This window comes from Gopherus evgoodei, chromosome 20 (genome assembly GCF_007399415.2).
Source record: "Gopherus evgoodei ecotype Sinaloan lineage chromosome 20, rGopEvg1_v1.p, whole genome shotgun sequence".
Taxonomy (NCBI): domain Eukaryota; kingdom Metazoa; phylum Chordata; order Testudines; family Testudinidae; genus Gopherus; species Gopherus evgoodei.
The window spans coordinates 7,599,742-7,615,970 of NC_044341.1; the positions used below are offsets into that span (position 1 = coordinate 7,599,742).

Consider the following 16,229-nt stretch of genomic DNA (forward strand, 5'->3'; position numbering starts at 1 on the left):
CATTCCTCTGGCTCTAGTTCTCAGTTAGAAATACACCCTGCTTTGCCAACCACTTGGAATTGGCTGGGAATTGCCAGGGAATGAGGAGGGGGAAATGAGGTGGCATTTGCAGTAGTGGCTGACACATCCATTATTATTTATTCTTCACCTTTCTGCCAGCCAAAGACTCCTGATGGCTCTGATTTGAGTTTACAGAGGTTTTTGCTTATTTCAGAGTGCTGAAAACTTTGTGCTGTATTTAACTGCTCCTGTTCTGATTCTAGTTGCTCTAGCATGACCATTTCCTCATGTATGATTCTCGCAGCAGAAAGCCCTGTTCGCTCTAGTTCAGGAAGATGAAACCAAAGGGGAGAGGAGCACAGGAGTTGCTGGGGGTGGGGATTGCAGATTACTGATGTCCGTAAAACTGCAAAACCGCCAGTACTGTTGTGCTGAACATTGCTTAATCTCGTATTTTCTTTTTTAAAAGCTGCCAGCTCAATCCTTATGGGAAAACCTGTGAGAGATTTTCTATTTGAAAAACAAAGCTGTTGTCTTTTTTGGATCATCCAAACCCCACATCCTGCAATATCCCATGTGGCATATTTTTCTTTCTCTAGGGAAATCCTTGAGTCACACTGCCCCTCCTCCCATGCCAGTTTTCTCCCAATCGGAAACGAAGAACCCCCGGATTAACCAGCTCTCTGCACGCTGGCAGCAGGTGTGGCTGCTGGCACTGGAGCGCCAGCGGAAGCTCAACGACACTCTGGATAGGCTGGAGGAGGTAAGGACCCCATTATGCTGTTAAACAAGGGGTAGTTTGTGGTGGAAAAATGTCGTTTACTGGACTCCCAAGAGAGAGAGGCAGAGAGCTGCCTCTTGAACTGCATTGCGCACCTCATGGGTAATGACTGCCCTAGTCCTAAAAACCCCAACAAGAAACGTCTCCACTAAAACAGTGCGACTGAAAACCATATTGCATAGTAAGTACAGGTTAACCGGGCTGCTCTCTGCTACTAAAGTCAGTACATCTGTTGCTAATGAAGGTCAGACCTGGTTGGGAGTAGTAATACTATTCTTAAAAATATAGTGCTACTAAGTATGTATTTTTTCAAAAGCTCTAATGTGACTTTTGTTTTTGTTTATGCTTAACAAAGCAGCTATGCCCAGAAGTGAGTGTTTTTGTTTTTTGTTGCTTTTTCTGTAGGTCAGTTCGGTTTATCCGTATGAACGTTTTTCTTTGTTACTTTTAACTCGGGGGCTTTTTTGAAAGCACTAAGATGTTGTTGCTTTGAGTCATTCTGAGCTCTTCTTAGCTGAAGGGCTCCTGAAAATCAGTCCTAAATGTGCTAAACCTCAGCTTCCGTAACTGAACAGTCTTCTCATGAGCAGTGATTTAAGCTAGTCTTGGTGTAATCTCGGCACTGCAGTTCCAAAGAACTGAATTTGGAAGCATTTTTGGGTCTTGCTGCCCACGTCTGCAGAGGTGTCATGTATTAAGAGTCAAGCTGGTGCGTGGGGGGAAGCAGGCTGACTTTGCTGGATAAGCATTACTTGTTAGTTTATCCACGGAGCAACATTGCTGTCCACCTCAGAGGAGAAACTGTTGTCCTTCCTGAAAAGAAACCAAGCAGGAGCTCTGTTCTCAGCTGCTTAGGCAAAAAGTTAGCTAGAACAATGCAGATGTGCAGAGTGGGAAAGGAATTGGAGTTTCAAAGGTAAAGGCACTGGGGCATCCTTAGAACAAGTCTGGGGAGATAACCCTGTTGTTAGATGCTTGAAAAGATATTATATTTGTGTGTGTATGTGTGTACGTCTATGTTATATCTGCATACGTGTATGTTTCAAAGTTTGGAGGATACATCACTTTTTTCTGTGTCTATGAGTGCGTGACACACATTCTACGTGGTGGCTGTCAGATGCTTTGTGTCCCTCGTTCTGTTATGGAAACTCTGTGTCCATGGCTATGGTTTTAAGAGGAATGGCCTAGTTATGCCTCTTTTTCCAAGTATTGCTTTGAAGAGGTGTGGAATAGGAGAAAGTAACAGTCAGCCCCCAAAGGCTATGCACAATTTGACTTAGTCACTGAAATCTTAGTTCAGCAAGATCTTCTGTAGACCAGGGGAAGTTTTCTGTCTGTACTTTCAACTGCCGTTGACTCTAACTGGTCTTCTTCCAGTTGAAGGAGTTTGCAAACTTTGACTTTGACATCTGGAGAAAGAAATACATGCGCTGGATGAATCACAAGAAATCACGGGTGATGGACTTCTTCCGGCGCATCGACAAAGATCAGGATGGAAAAATCACCCGGCAGGAGTTTATTGATGGAATCTTAGCATCTAGTAAGTCTTGATCTGTTTCATCCCCTCCTTCCGCAAAACCCAATAAACCTATCTCCGAGAAACTTTGTTTGCTCCCACCCTTTACGAGGCAAATGAAAGGCACATTTCTTGCACCTCTGTCAGGAGAGGACTGAGAGCATGGCAATCCCACCCCACACATTTGCAGTTGTTGCAATATGCCAAGAGGCTGTCGTTGCTTGAGGCCTGGAATCTATATTATACTTTGAAACTCAAGTAATTATGTAGCCTGTTTCTTTTTCTGTGCCTATTGTGATGGGGATGCCAGGTATGGAAGTGTGGGTAGGGGGTGATACAGAATATGTGCTCTTTGCACAGATGGTGAGAGTTCTCTGTTCTCAGACTGTAATACATCTCTGTTTGTTTGTTTTTGTGTTTCATTCCAGAATTCCCCACCACTAAGTTAGAGATGACTGCTGTGGCTGACATCTTTGACCGGGATGGGGATGGCTATATTGATTACTATGAGTTTGTGGCTGCTCTCCATCCTAACAAAGATGCTTACCGGCCAACCACAGATGCTGACAAAATTGAGGATGAGGTAAAGGAGATTCTGAGGAGAGGGGTATTTTAGTGGGTATTATGTAGGGCTTCAGTTTTTCAATGGGTCAATTCCTCAAAAACCTATCCAAAGAGGAAAAACTATGTTTTGGTGATGAGCACCCAGAGAATCACAGCGGTATTGACCCGAGATCAGTGTTCAAATATTTGGATATTCAAAACATTTTCAAGTGACGGTTGTTATAATCTGTATTTTATGCGCAATATACTGTGTCCCGTCTATCCAGAGCAAGAGATGCGAACTTCTGATCCCTGACCTCTGCCCCTCTTGTTTGCAACAGGTCACAAGGCAGGTGGCCCAGTGTAAGTGTGCAAAGAGATTTCAAGTGGAGCAGATTGGAGAGAATAAGTATCGGGTAAGAGGAAGCCATCCACATTTGCCATAATAGCACAAATTCTCTTAATTCCTAGCTCATGTGTGATCCTACCAGGGAGAAGTGTCCGTTTTAACTTCTACTGAAGCAATCTGACTCTGTCATACTGAGATCTTACTCTTTAAAAGAGTGAATCCGAATTTTTACCTATGCTAGCCTCTTACTTTCTGAGATGTTAGTTAAATCCAGAGATTAGACCAATAACGTGCATTTAGGAATCTGAGCCATAGATTTATCTTGGGCTCTGTGGTGAGGGAATAACATGAAGATCTTAGAGATTAGTTCCTTCTTCCCCAAGTTGATCTGAGGGTCTCTGGAGACGAGAGTTTCTGGGGAAACTGCAGCAGTATACCATTAATGGAGCACACTGATTCCTTGATAGTAATCATAACTGTATGATTCTATTGGTGGAGAACTTGCAAATGGTTTCACTATCACATGAGCATGTAATGGAGGGGATATATATGGACAGAAGGTTATAGATGGTCTGGGATATTCTCCTCCTGTGACTCTTTGAGAAGAGGGCAGGTAAAGGGTCAGCGTGCTCTCCTGGTGCATTAAATCTTGGATATGCCGAATAGCCCAAGGACAAGACAAACATAGATGTGGCAGTGTTCTGAGAGAGATTTGGCCTGCTCGCTGTCGAAGATGTTGTATCTATAGATACTATAGATAGTAACGGCCTCAATGTGTGTACCTGACACCTCTGATTTTCTTCAGTTGATGTAGCTCATTTCTAATAAGGTGTGCAAAATATTTGTGTAATGAATTTGTTTTAAGGTACTTCATGTTTTCATTTCAAATTATTCACTGGGATGGACTGACAGCAAACCATCCAGGTTTCCTGCAGACTTGCATTTTGGGCAACACTTGAGCACATTCAAATATCAGACACATTAAAATATCAGACTTAGGGCAAGTCTACACTACCGCGCTACATCGGAGAGCGCTCTCCAATCAGCATAATTACTCCACCTCCATGAGAGGCAGAAGCTATGTCTCCTGCTGACATAGCACCAGTGTGGACTGCACTCAGGTCGATGTAACTTACATTGCTCGGGGAGTGGCTTTGTCCCACGGTTGTGTAAATGAGCCCTTATTTGTGAATTCTGAAGCGATGAATTACAACTTCCGCTGTAGGGACAGAGGAGAACAGTTCGCGTGTCCAATAACATCAAGTACCCTGATTTTTAACTACCTGTGGTTAACTAAGATTTTCATGATTGTTGGATTGTTAAATCCTATAAAATGTTTTCTTGTTTTTCTCCCCCTCTTCCTCTGTTCTCCTTCTGATCTTCTCCCCACCCAAATTCTTTCTCTCCGTAGTTCTTCCTCGGCAATCAGGTACAGTGTGCCTTGCAATGCTGTCTCTCATTCTTTTTAACAAACGTGGCTTGGTGTGTGTTTATAATACCAGTCTTTCTCTTGTTGCCGTGGGAAGGTGTGATCTAAAGAATACTGTGTTAGAGCTCGTTGTGTTACTTGGCAGAGTCTGGTATACAGAGTGACGTTTGCCTGGAAATGTGATACCAAATGGCAAAACTCCTTGGAAGAAAGAAGTAAAAAGTTTAATTGGAAACTCAGAAATCTACAAAGATGGAGAGATTTAGCCTCCGAATTGCTTCTTCCTCTGATGCCCCAGTGGTATTAGAGGTTATGGCATCATTCATGTGAAAGGGAACACATAAGTTTCATGTAAGGTACCAGGGGAACCCATGCTCATGGTAGAATTGTCTGAAAAGAGCATTGTCTCACGATTCTGACTCTACCGCTGGAGGAATCATAGAATCATAGGACTGGAAGGGACCTCGAGAGGTCTTCTAGTCCAGTCCCCTGCACGCAAGGCAGGACTAAGTATTATATTGTAACACTCCTCAAAAATATATACAGGCTGAAATTTTCTGAACACAGACTGTATACCAGGATCTGGACAGGTTTGACTATTACGCGGTCACTATGGAATGAAATCGCTGTATTCACATGATCAGTCTCTTAGGTAACAATAACTAAACCCTCATGCCCTGCTTCACCGACTTTCAGTAACTCGTAACTGGAAGAAAGTTCATGAAAAATTGCATGTACCTACTCTTACATTATGGTAACTGAAGGCTGACTAGAACACAGGAATTCCATTGATAATGGGACTGGAGTGATGTCTTTCATCACAACAATGAAGGAAATCCATTTATTTTAACTACTGAGGATTTTTAACTTGAAGAGATGGACTCTAAATGTGGTGCCATGAAAGAAGGAAATGTGAATTTCTTGAGTGAAGGAAAGGATAGAAACCAATTCCCCGTTTTTGCTAGCTAGGTGACTACAGACAAATCTTTGAAGGACACTATAAAACTCTATCTAATTATTACAATAAAGTTGTAATTAATGTTACAAGACTGGAGCAAGTTGTATAACTTGTATTTTTACCATGGAGGCCAAATTCTTCACTCTGCTTTGTTGGAGTGAAGGGGCTACAAAATGAGTGTATCCAGCTAGCTGAGGATTCCCCTAGCATGGAGGAATTACTCAGTTAGTACAGAGCTAGTGCAACGAAGGGGCATGGGCAGTGAGCCTCAGCGGGCATAAATAGCTCTTTCGGGCTATAGGTAGTTGGCATAGCAGCTGCACCAGGGGAGGGGTGTTGCCCCAGGTGTGCCCAGCAGCACATACTAGGTGCAGCTGAGAATTTAGCCTAGAAACTTCAAGACCAAAAATCATTGTCTCCAAAGCCAGACAGCTCACCTTTCCAGCACTCCAGCCCCCAACTGCTTAGTGCTAAAGATCTTCCATTCTGTGGCTCATTGGTTCTCCAGGGAGCAGAGCTGAGAATCCTAGCGCTCTAAAGCTAACTAAACTCCAGCCTCCACTTGCTGGGGAGAGCATGGAAGCAGGATCCCTTCATGAACAGACGCTGCCTGCAGCTGCAGATTGAAAGAGAGCCCTAGAGATGCCCACAGCTCGGTCCCACACCTGATAGCAAAGGGGACATCTGAAAAGAGGCTCATGCATGGAACTCTTTGAGAAAGAGCTGTGCATAACAGGGGAGAGAGGTAGTCTCAGGAGAGAAGGGGGCATATGAGATGTTTGGGGCAGGAAAAGGAACTCTTAATCCTGCTTTGTCCCAATGCCCCCTAGCACTCTATTTCTGCAGAAATCAATCTAGACGTGTCTTGAACTCATCTGTCATTTTTCTTACCTCAGTTACCTCCCCAGTAACTTATCCCTTGTTTTCAGCATCGTTACCACAATTCTGCCCAAGTTTCCCCTAGTTACTTCTCATTTCCTAAGGTTTCCATTGTGGCTCCTGGTTTTTTAATTCCCTCTCCATGTTAAAAAAAAAAAAGTCTCATTAACAATGCCTTCATAATTCTGAAATCCTCTATTAGATCATGTTGAAGTATCCCCCTTTTCAAAGGCAATCCACCTAATTTTCTTAGTTGTCCCTCATTGCTTAAGCTCCTGAGACAGGGTGGTATCTTTGCTGCTCTATGTGGTACATGGCCAAGTACTGTTCACAGTAGTCCAGGTGGGGTTCTGCTAGATGTCTGAGTGTCATGTAAATATGAAAAGAAGCACGTGCATGGCGGTGGATGGAGACTTTTAATCAACGGTTATGTATGATAGCACGGGGGGACTAGAAAGAGATGTGTGATTTTGTTGATTCGGGGCACACGTGATACTTGTTTGAAATTGGAAAGATTTTAAATTCCTAAATGAACATTATAATCACTAATAAATGTTCTGGGACTTGAACCTAGATTTCTGCATTCTAGATTCACTATAATTGGGTGACTCTCCTGTGGGAGCTCTCTTGCTGGCTGAGGCTCAGTGAAATGCTTGCACCTCAGACTTGGTAAAGAGGTTTCATTCTCAGTGCTGATGCTGCACTGCTAGCATTTGTTATGCCAGCCTTCAGTGACATGTCAGGTGTCTCTTTTCAAAGCGGACTGCATCAGGAGTGTCAGTGGGCAGTGTGGTCTAATGGATAGAGCACTGGGAGCAGGACTACAGTGGCTGGGTTCTACTCTTGGCTCTGCCACTGGCCCGCTACGTGACCAGAGGCAAGTCACTTCTCCCTGGGCGTCAGTTTCCTCATCTGTAAAATGGGGACAGTGGTGCTGTGCTCCCCCCACTTTGTAAAGTGCTTTGAGATCTACTGATGAAAGCGCTACATAAGAGCTAAGTAGTAGTAATCATGAAATGAAAGGCAGAGCAATAAAATTCTGTTTCTATGGGTAAAACCCACAAAAGATCAAAATATAAACTCTAATTTGCTACCTGGCCATCCTTTGATCTGCATTTGAATTTCTCAGCCTTTTTTTTTTTTTTTTGGCATTAACCCTAGAGAATCCTGTTAATAGCATTGTCCTGCGAGTTTCTTTAGATGAAAAAATTCTCATAAATTGACCCCAACGTGAATTGATTACCACATAACATAACTTTTTGATATATTTGGAGAAGCCCTAAACATTGATAAGAGCTTTGAAAATGTTTAAGGTTACAGGTAGCATTTCAGTGTAGTGATATTACTCACCCTGGCGCAGTCTGTTTTGGAGAGGAGCAGTCTCCCCATTTTATAGCCCTGTTATTTGAACTGCTTCTCTATTGATTCCACAGTTTGGTGATTCCCAGCAGTTGCGGCTGGTCCGTATTTTACGCAGCACTGTCATGGTTCGAGTTGGAGGAGGATGGATGGCCCTGGATGAATTTTTAGTGAAAAATGACCCTTGCAGAGGTAAGGAAGAACCTATTTCTCAGGGACCTTTCATCTCCACAATAGTCGTGAAGTCAGCAGGTAGCACAGGATGCTTCATTGAAACAGATCTCATCAATCTGGGCTTGTGCAAATAAAGGAAGATCTGGAGAAAATAGGAACTAAAAAAATCCAAAAACTTAGTGTGATTTTTATTGCAAGTCTCTCAATATTTGGTAATGTTCTTAAAGCCCCAGCTTCTGGAGTCATGTGAATAGGTGAGAATCTCAATTTTCATTTCGAAGGAAACAAACAAGTTTCTCGCCCTCCTGGTTGCTGAGAAAAGCTTGAAAATGTGATCTGAGTGCACCTGAAGGTTCAAAAATCAGAATGCAAATAAAAAGAACTCCGTGTATTCTTTGTGTAAAAATCATATGATTTTAAGCCAATTGCAAAATTTTTGAACACCTGGGGATGGCAGTATTACAGTATGAAACCTTTGCAAAGAGTCTTCCAGAAAATCCAGATCTTGAGCATCAAGGAGTTAAAATTAGTTACCCTGAATAAACAGGAAATTATTTTCTTAGCATACATTTTTTTTATACCAATTTGCTGATCTTTCCTTTTTTGTAGTTTAAACCCCTCATTTTGATTTTAAACCCCTCATTTGTTGTCTGCGCTCATTGACGATGGTCAAAAGCTGGTGTCTTGTGTGTGTTTTCCTTTGGGTTGATGGCATGTGCCGATTTCAGCAGAACTCCAGCCTTCGTGAACTTGTGTGTCTTTTACAACAAACAGTTGTCAGTGTGGATTCCGCTGTGTTAGTGTTACAAACCCAGTGTGCTGATAGTTGGCCGGTGTGTTGGAGAAATCTAATAAAAACTGTTCCAATTCCATACAAATATAGGTAAAATCAGATGTAAGACGCCTCTAGACAAGAATATAATCTCTCTTGCTGATAAATGTGATTCTAATGTGCTGCTGTGCTCTCTATAAAGAAAACGCTCACATTGTATTTTTAGGGACAATGGTGCTGTTTCCAGAAGTTCTGTGTGTGTGTGTGCGCCTAAAAAATGTCCTGCAAGATTCCAGTTACCAACTCCTCCTTCCCCGCCTCTCAAACAAAACGGCAGGGCTGCATGGGGTGAAAAAGAGCTGTTCTTCAACTGTGCATTTCTTTCTTGACCAGTTTCTGCTTTCTCCTGCTCTGTCCGTTTCCTTGTACGCGTGTGTTTTTCTTTATTCTAGTTCACCACCCTGGAAGTAAAATAAAGCGCTCTGATTCCAGCTCTTCGATTGCCAGTCAGTCTCCGATAGGTTGGCTTTATTTTTGCTTTATCACTCTTGCCGGCAAACCTCCCCACCCCCCATCATTAAGAATGGCTTTGCTTCTTAACCAGCCCGCCTGCCCCACCACATCTGCTGCCTTTGTGAATGCTGAGACACAGTGTTGACAATATCAAGAATGTTCTGGTCGAGACATTTTAAAACAGTTTTTAACTAAATTAACTCTCAGAAAATTGAGTGGCAGGTCAGAAACCGGAAAATACACACACACAATATTATCTGTTCAAACTCAGGGTATGTCTACACTACCCGCCGGATTGGTGGACAGCAATCCATCCAGTGGGATCGATTTATCACGTCTAGTCTAGCCACGATAAATTGACCCCCAAGCCCTCTCCTGTCGACTCCTGTACTCCAGCTCTGTGAGAAGCACAGGCAGAGTCGACGGGGGAGCGGCAGCAGTTGGCTCACCGCGGTGAAGACACCACGGTAAGTCCATCTAAGTACGTCGACTTCAGCTACATTATTCATGAAGCTGAACTGCGTAACTTAGATCATTCCCCCCCTGCCAATGTAGGCCAGGGCTTAGATTCATAGTTAGACATATTCATCGTTGCGCTTTCTTAGATACTGTTCTGGCCTCCGTTACCGCAGTATCTGAACACTCACAATCTTACTACTACATTACCTCACAAGTAAATATATTATTCCCAATTACAGATGGGAAACTGAGGCAGATCGATTAAGTGGGTTGACCAAGGTGTCACAGAGCATTTGTGGCTGAACTGAGAATTGAACCCAGCTCTCCTAAGTCCGAAGCTAGTGCCCTACTCACTGAGCCATCCTTCTTTTCTTACTCAGTTCAGCTGCCAGGGATCTTATTTCAGTTTATCCGAAAAGAGTTGATTTTTTTTTTAAATTAGAAACATTTGGAAATAAACAAGGGAAGCTTACATTTTTTTATGACCTGAAAACTGAACCATGTACTGCATGGAAAAATTGGAGTCAGTGATTTTTCTCTGCATTTTGAAATGTTGCATCTCATAGACTCGTAGACTCTAGGACTGGAAGGGACCTCGAGAGGTCATCGAGTCCAGTCCCCTGCCCTCATGTGAGAGTTTCTCCTGGATCAGTATTTTTTCATGGTAGAAAAAGATCAGAGTTAATCACAGCCAGTCCCTCTCTAAAAGGTCTTGATAAAGAGAGTCCATTTGGGCTTGATGTGGGACTTCAGTTTGAAATGAATAAGATGAAACCAATTCTTCAGTTTACATGTTTATTTCTATTTATAAAATAATGGATGTTCCCATGCCAAGGCCTGGTCACCCCATACTGTATATCAGCTCCAATTATTCCTTTGTAGATGTTTCTAGATGTAAAAATGGACTATGGGGATGGTGCATGAGGCTGGTCTTTCAAAAGCCTACTCCACAGTGAGTTTTGAAAACACTTGGTTGTCTTGGGTTCAGTTTTCAGATACCTGTGTAGAAAATCAGCCTGGGAGCTAGCCTTGTACCGAATGCATTGCTATTCTGTGCAGACAGTGGAGCGGCTTGTGATTGTGGTGTACAATGTACTATGGCCAGATGCTACCTGTCTTGAAGTGAATTGCAGTGAGTGTTTTTACAGACCATTTCAGGGCATCTTCCTGTTAAAAAATAATCTGTATTACAATGGTGCCTAGAAACTCCTACATGCTAGGTGCTATGCAAGTGCACAGAGATACAGTCCTTGTCCTGAACCTAAATAGACAAAACAAACGGGGGGGGTTGGAAATAGAAGCCCAGAGGGAAAGTGACTTGCCCAAGTCACACAGCAAGTCAGTGGCAGAGCTGGGAATAGACCCAAGGTCTTCTGAGTCTCCCAGTCCAGTGCCGACCATCTTACATGTTGGATTTATTAATGAAAATGTGTTAAATCCAGCCTCAAGATAGGAAGAATTTTGCAGGGGATAAAGGATCTTCTCTCAGACAAAAATCTGACTCCCATGTATTTTATAGCTGAACGGCTAGGTCAGTGTAAGGTCAACCTGGGCTTTTTTGTTGTCAGTGTGTTTTTTGCCTTGGCACGTTACATTCTTCTTTTTGGTGTTCTTTGCATAAGCTGGAGAACTCCCAATGTGCACTAAAGGAATCTTTGCTGTGATTCTCGCTTGTGGCTTTCAGATGTCCTAAAGGACCTTTGATAGCAATGAATGTCTGCACATTACCACCAGAAACCACATCATGCAGCACAACAGTTGAGATACATGTTGCTAAAACTCTGTTTAAAAGATAGTGCTGCTGCTTGAAGTGGGGCTTGAACTGTTTTCTCCATTTTTCCTCTTCTGGAGAGCTCAGCATGGGGGGTGAAGCCTGGCAGCGACCAGCATTTGGCTCCTGGGATTCTCAGAAAGGGGAACGAGCCGCAGCCCGCTGAGTGTGAGATGCAGTTTCAGACTCGGATTCAAGCATGTATTTGTTTTGCAATGAGGCTAATTAACCATTGGAACAACGGTTGTGATGGATTCTCCGTCACTGGCAACATTGAAATCAAGACTGAATGTTTCTCTAAAAGATCTGCACTAGTTCAAGCAGGAATCAATTCAGGGGATACAGGAGGCCGGACTAGACAATCACAGTGGTTCCTTCTGGCCTTTGTAAGTATACATCTATGGCAGCAAAAAAAAGCCAATGATATTTTTGGCTGCAGTACATTGTATCTTGTAAGAGGGATGCGTTAGTTCCACTAGGCACCATGGAGGAGCCTACCTGTAAAACGCCACGTGGTTCTGGGCATGTTGGTAATTAGATAGATGTCAACCCACTGGAAGGCGTTCATAGAAGAACAGTAAAAATGATTAGAGGGCTGGAAGAATTGACTTGTGAGGAAAGGAATTAACAAAATAAGATAGCTTGATCTTGATTAAGTAAGGGCCATAATAAGCAGGTATATTGCTTAGACGATGTAAGCATCAAGGAGAGAGAAGGGTTGTTTAGGGCATAATCGAATGGAGAAATATAAAGGCAAATAGAGAGTGTATATTAAGAACAAGTTCCCAAGAACAAGGCTTGTTCGAACGTGAAATCCTCTCCCAAGAGAAGCAGTGACTGATGCATGTGGGGACTCCAGAGGCGAACCGCTTCCAGCCCATTGAAGGAAAGCAAATGCAACACAAAGACTTCTTTGGCAGGGAGAGTGAAGTGTGTGTCTGTGTGAGGGGTCTGGGATTGGAAACGGTCTTTCCCCACCCCAGCCCTCTGGGAGAGTGAAAAAAGGAAATGTCTAACAGTCCTTACTCACGACAGTCTCTTCCTTATGTGAAACAGGTTAGGTCTGGTAGTAGTCAATACGTCCCTTGATCTCAGCGCAGTCTTTGAGACATTAATTGCTTTTGATTATCTTTTGAAGGTCATGCTAAATATTCTTTGCTTCTGTCACCTGGGACTTGTTGCCGAAATCAGCATGATTCGGAAGCGGTGCTGCTTGCTTTCTGTAAGCTCCTGAATTTACTGGTGCAACGCTGCTTCTTCGTCTCCACTGTTAATGAACAGCCCTGCAATTGCTTCTTTGTCTTTCACGTCTAACACATTGAATCTAATATTGCTCCTTTGTCCTGTAAGGCTTTGTGCATGGCCTTGCTCCTACCTACTTCATGAATTTGCTCTCTGTATATACTTGGGGAGTTTCTGAGATACTGGCCTATGCTGATCTTACTATATCAGGACATAGAACTTCCAACTGCATTGTTACCCCATTGCTAGTTGCAGAGAAACCCTCCAGTTCCTGGGACTTTCCAATCCAGATTTTACATCTGCCCTCTGATATGAGCTGTTGTAGCTTGGGAAATGGATCATGCTCCACATAGCTGTGTGCTGGGTGTGAGGGCAGGAGTACCACCTTTCTGAGCAGTTCTGTTCAGTATTTTTAAACTGTCCTGAGAATGTCATCAGCTGCTTGTGCTGATTTTAACTAGACTTGTATAATAGGCCCAGGACATGCATAAAAGTTGCATAATTCTGTTTGAACTCCTGGACCTCTAGGGTTCTTTTGCCTATCACAAGTCTTCAAAAACCAATCAGCAAAGTGACATCGTCGCAACAGAGCAAGTATGCTGTGCAGGTCTCGCTCTGCTGTGACCGGAATGGGAGCAAGACATCCTTTGTAGGTCAGAGACGGCATTTCCAAGACGTTGCAAGGACGTCTGAGGGATGTCTTCCTGGGGCTAAGCAGGAGTTGGGTGAAACTCCACAGGAATATGGTTTTTTTCAGGAGTTGCTTTGTTTCCTCTTTCAGCACGAGGAAGAACCAACCTCGAACTTAGAGAGAAGTTTATTTTACCAGAGGGAGCCTCGCAGGGAATGACGCCTTTCCGGTCACGGGGTCGAAGGTCAAAACCCTCCTCTCGGGCTGCCTCCCCAACACGGTCCAGCTCCAGTGCGAGCCAGAGTAATCATAGCTGCACCTCTATGCCATCCTCTCCAGCAGCGCCTGCTAGTGGAACCAAGGTACGGCTGATAGTCCTGTGCTCTCCTGCTGCTCACACCTACTCAGACCCCATTCCAAGGAGACCAGAAGCTGAAGCATTAGGTCGGAGAGGTTTTTGTGGGGAGACTCAGAAAATAGGCTAATATAGGCTTCATTGGCAGACACCTGAATGGCAGAGCCTGGTTTAAACTGATACTTGAGGCAGGGATAAACCCATTAATTGTACAGCAGTCGATGTTTTTAAATCATTCATGCTACAAGTTTCTTCTCACTTCGTATACGCTGCACCTGCAGGTAGGTGATCATTCATAGAGAGATCATAAACACGTCTCAGGAAAGGCTGAGTTGCCTATGGAGGTTGTTTTTATTTTTATGTTCTCACATGGGACCGTTCCCGATTCTCCTGTCCTCCACAAGGCAGGATTTCCCCTCCCATCTCTCTGTGTGATAGGAGCAGACTTGTCTCGGACATCACCGTTCACGCAAGCAGCCGGCTAGCATGAAGGAGGAAGTGGCTGCCTTTTTGTCTCCTTCTCACCTCATCATGCCAAATGTGCATTTTATTTTATCGTCTGTTTCTTTTAGAATTTATGTATTTTTCTGTTTGTTTTTCCCATTTCGGATACTTTTCTGTTCCATTTTCACTCACTTTTCATCTCTTCCCTCCCCCCCTCCCCCTCCTTTCTCCCTCCCATTCCTTTGGATTTTCCATTTCACAGACTCCACATCACTTCTCTCGCTGTTATGACAAACCCTGGTTGGTAAACAGTAAAGCTGGCACCCCTCACAGGGGCTTCGATAATTCCGACTCCCACCTGTCCAGCTTCGAGGTAGAGTATGGCACTGCTAGTCAAAGGACCTGTTAAAAGGAAGGAACGTGGCTGCTTCCTTTGTCTGCTGAATGCTTTTCTTTTATGATAGCAGCGCTTGTTAGCACAGCTAACGCTAAGACTGTTGGCGTTTTTCAGGGGGTCCTAACTCGGATTCAAAAGAAATTCACACAAGAATGAAACTCAATGTGCACGATGCCTGCAATCCATTTTTACCCCCCTTTGAGCAATTTTAAAACGGTAACTTATCAGATTGCAAAACCCAATGTCACTTTTCCTGGCTTCAGCCATTTTTTTTTTTTAGCATTCAAAAAAAGACCATAATGAAAACCAGGGCCTCTTAATATTAAAACTAGGAATAAAATCGCCGAGTTAGCACTTGAAAATCAGCTACAGCGCATGCACAATAACCACTCTTGCCATAGTTTTCTGAAGTGCATATACCCATCGGTGTATTTCGGCATATCTGATATGTCTGATTACATCACACACTGATGCGAGACCTCTGCAATACTCAAATATAGCAGGGTGAATTCAAGCTGGAGGCTGAAGTTCCAGGCTGAACTTAGAATTTTCTGACCTCTGGGAATTGGTGGTGCTTCAGAATTTTAATGTAGATTTTGGTGATTTAACTTACCGGCAATTTGTCATGTCTCCCATACTTGATCTTCCCTTGAAAATAGCTTCTGAAGTTTTATCATCAAAAAGTCAGGTAGAATTCCTGAAATGTATAAAATGAGCCACGTGTTGCCATAAGAAAGGCTTTGGGAAGCTGTTGGGAAGATACTGCAATTTTGTTATAAAGTCCAATCAAGGGCCAGATCAAAAGCTGCAGTATTTACTGCCGATGTAAAAGAGTCGCTCTCAAAACAAAAAAGTGCCGGAGAGAAATGCACATAGAGGGAGCTACTTTCAGATTTCTTAAAACCTCATTCCACGGTTTGTTTTTGGTCCTATTCAAAGGCTTGTCCAGCACTTTGAAACATGTTGATGGAACTTAACTGCCATGTATCCAACGAGGCATCCATCCTCTTTCTTGACTTTCCCTTTGCTTCCTCTCCTTTTGCTGTAGCTTCATGAGACAGAAAGAAATTAAAATCTCTCCAATTCACATCAGAGGGAGTTTGAGGAAATCTCTCTCCAGCTGTTTGTCAGAAGGTTTATTCCACAGCGACTCTCCAACTATTAAAAGGCATTACTTTTTACGGTGACACGAACTGAAAATTGCAAAAGGTTGTCCAGCTGTTGTTGAGTCAGCCTGCCCTTTGTGCTGTTAAACTCACAGAACTGGGTGACTGGGCAACAACATGGCAGACAAAATTCACTGTTGATCAATGGAAAGTGATGCACATTGGAGAACACAATCCCAACTATACGTACAACTATCCGTACAATGATGGGGTCTACATTAGCTGTTACCACTCAAGAAAGAGATCTTGGAGTTATTGTGGATAGTTTTCTGAAAAACATCCATTCAATGTGCAGCAGCAGTCAAAAAAGCAAACAGAATGTTGGGAATTTTTAGGAAAGAGATAGACAGAAAATATCATGTTGCCTCTATGTAACTCCATGGTACACCCACATCTTGAATGCTGTGTGCAAATCTGGTCGCCCCATCTCAAAAAGATATATTGGAATCGGAAAAGGTTCAGAAAAGGGCAGCAAAAATTATTAGGGGATG

At 43.2% G+C, this 16,229-nt stretch overlaps 1 protein-coding gene across 28 annotated transcripts in view; it reads left to right on the forward strand.

The window, feature by feature from the left end:
- Nucleotides 1-16,229, forward strand: part of MACF1 (microtubule actin crosslinking factor 1) — a 247,192-nt gene that overhangs the window by 227,266 nt on the left and 3,697 nt on the right. For 14 of the 28 annotated variants that reach the window (XM_030539247.1, XM_030539254.1, XM_030539257.1 and 11 more), the window contains 9 exons: nucleotides 600-763; nucleotides 1,137-1,151; nucleotides 2,159-2,321; nucleotides 2,726-2,880; nucleotides 3,182-3,256; nucleotides 4,601-4,618; nucleotides 7,889-8,006; nucleotides 13,527-13,738; nucleotides 14,438-14,548. In XM_030539247.1, the coding sequence (XP_030395107.1) occupies nucleotides 600-763; nucleotides 1,137-1,151; nucleotides 2,159-2,321; nucleotides 2,726-2,880; nucleotides 3,182-3,256; nucleotides 4,601-4,618; nucleotides 7,889-8,006; nucleotides 13,527-13,738; nucleotides 14,438-14,548 (1,031 nt within the window). The remainder of the gene's footprint in view (nucleotides 1-599; nucleotides 764-1,136; nucleotides 1,152-2,158; nucleotides 2,322-2,725; nucleotides 2,881-3,181; nucleotides 3,257-4,600; nucleotides 4,619-7,888; nucleotides 8,007-13,526; nucleotides 13,739-14,437; nucleotides 14,549-16,229) is intronic. The other 14 variants (XM_030539263.1, XM_030539255.1, XM_030539256.1 and 11 more) reach the window with 3 other exon arrangements.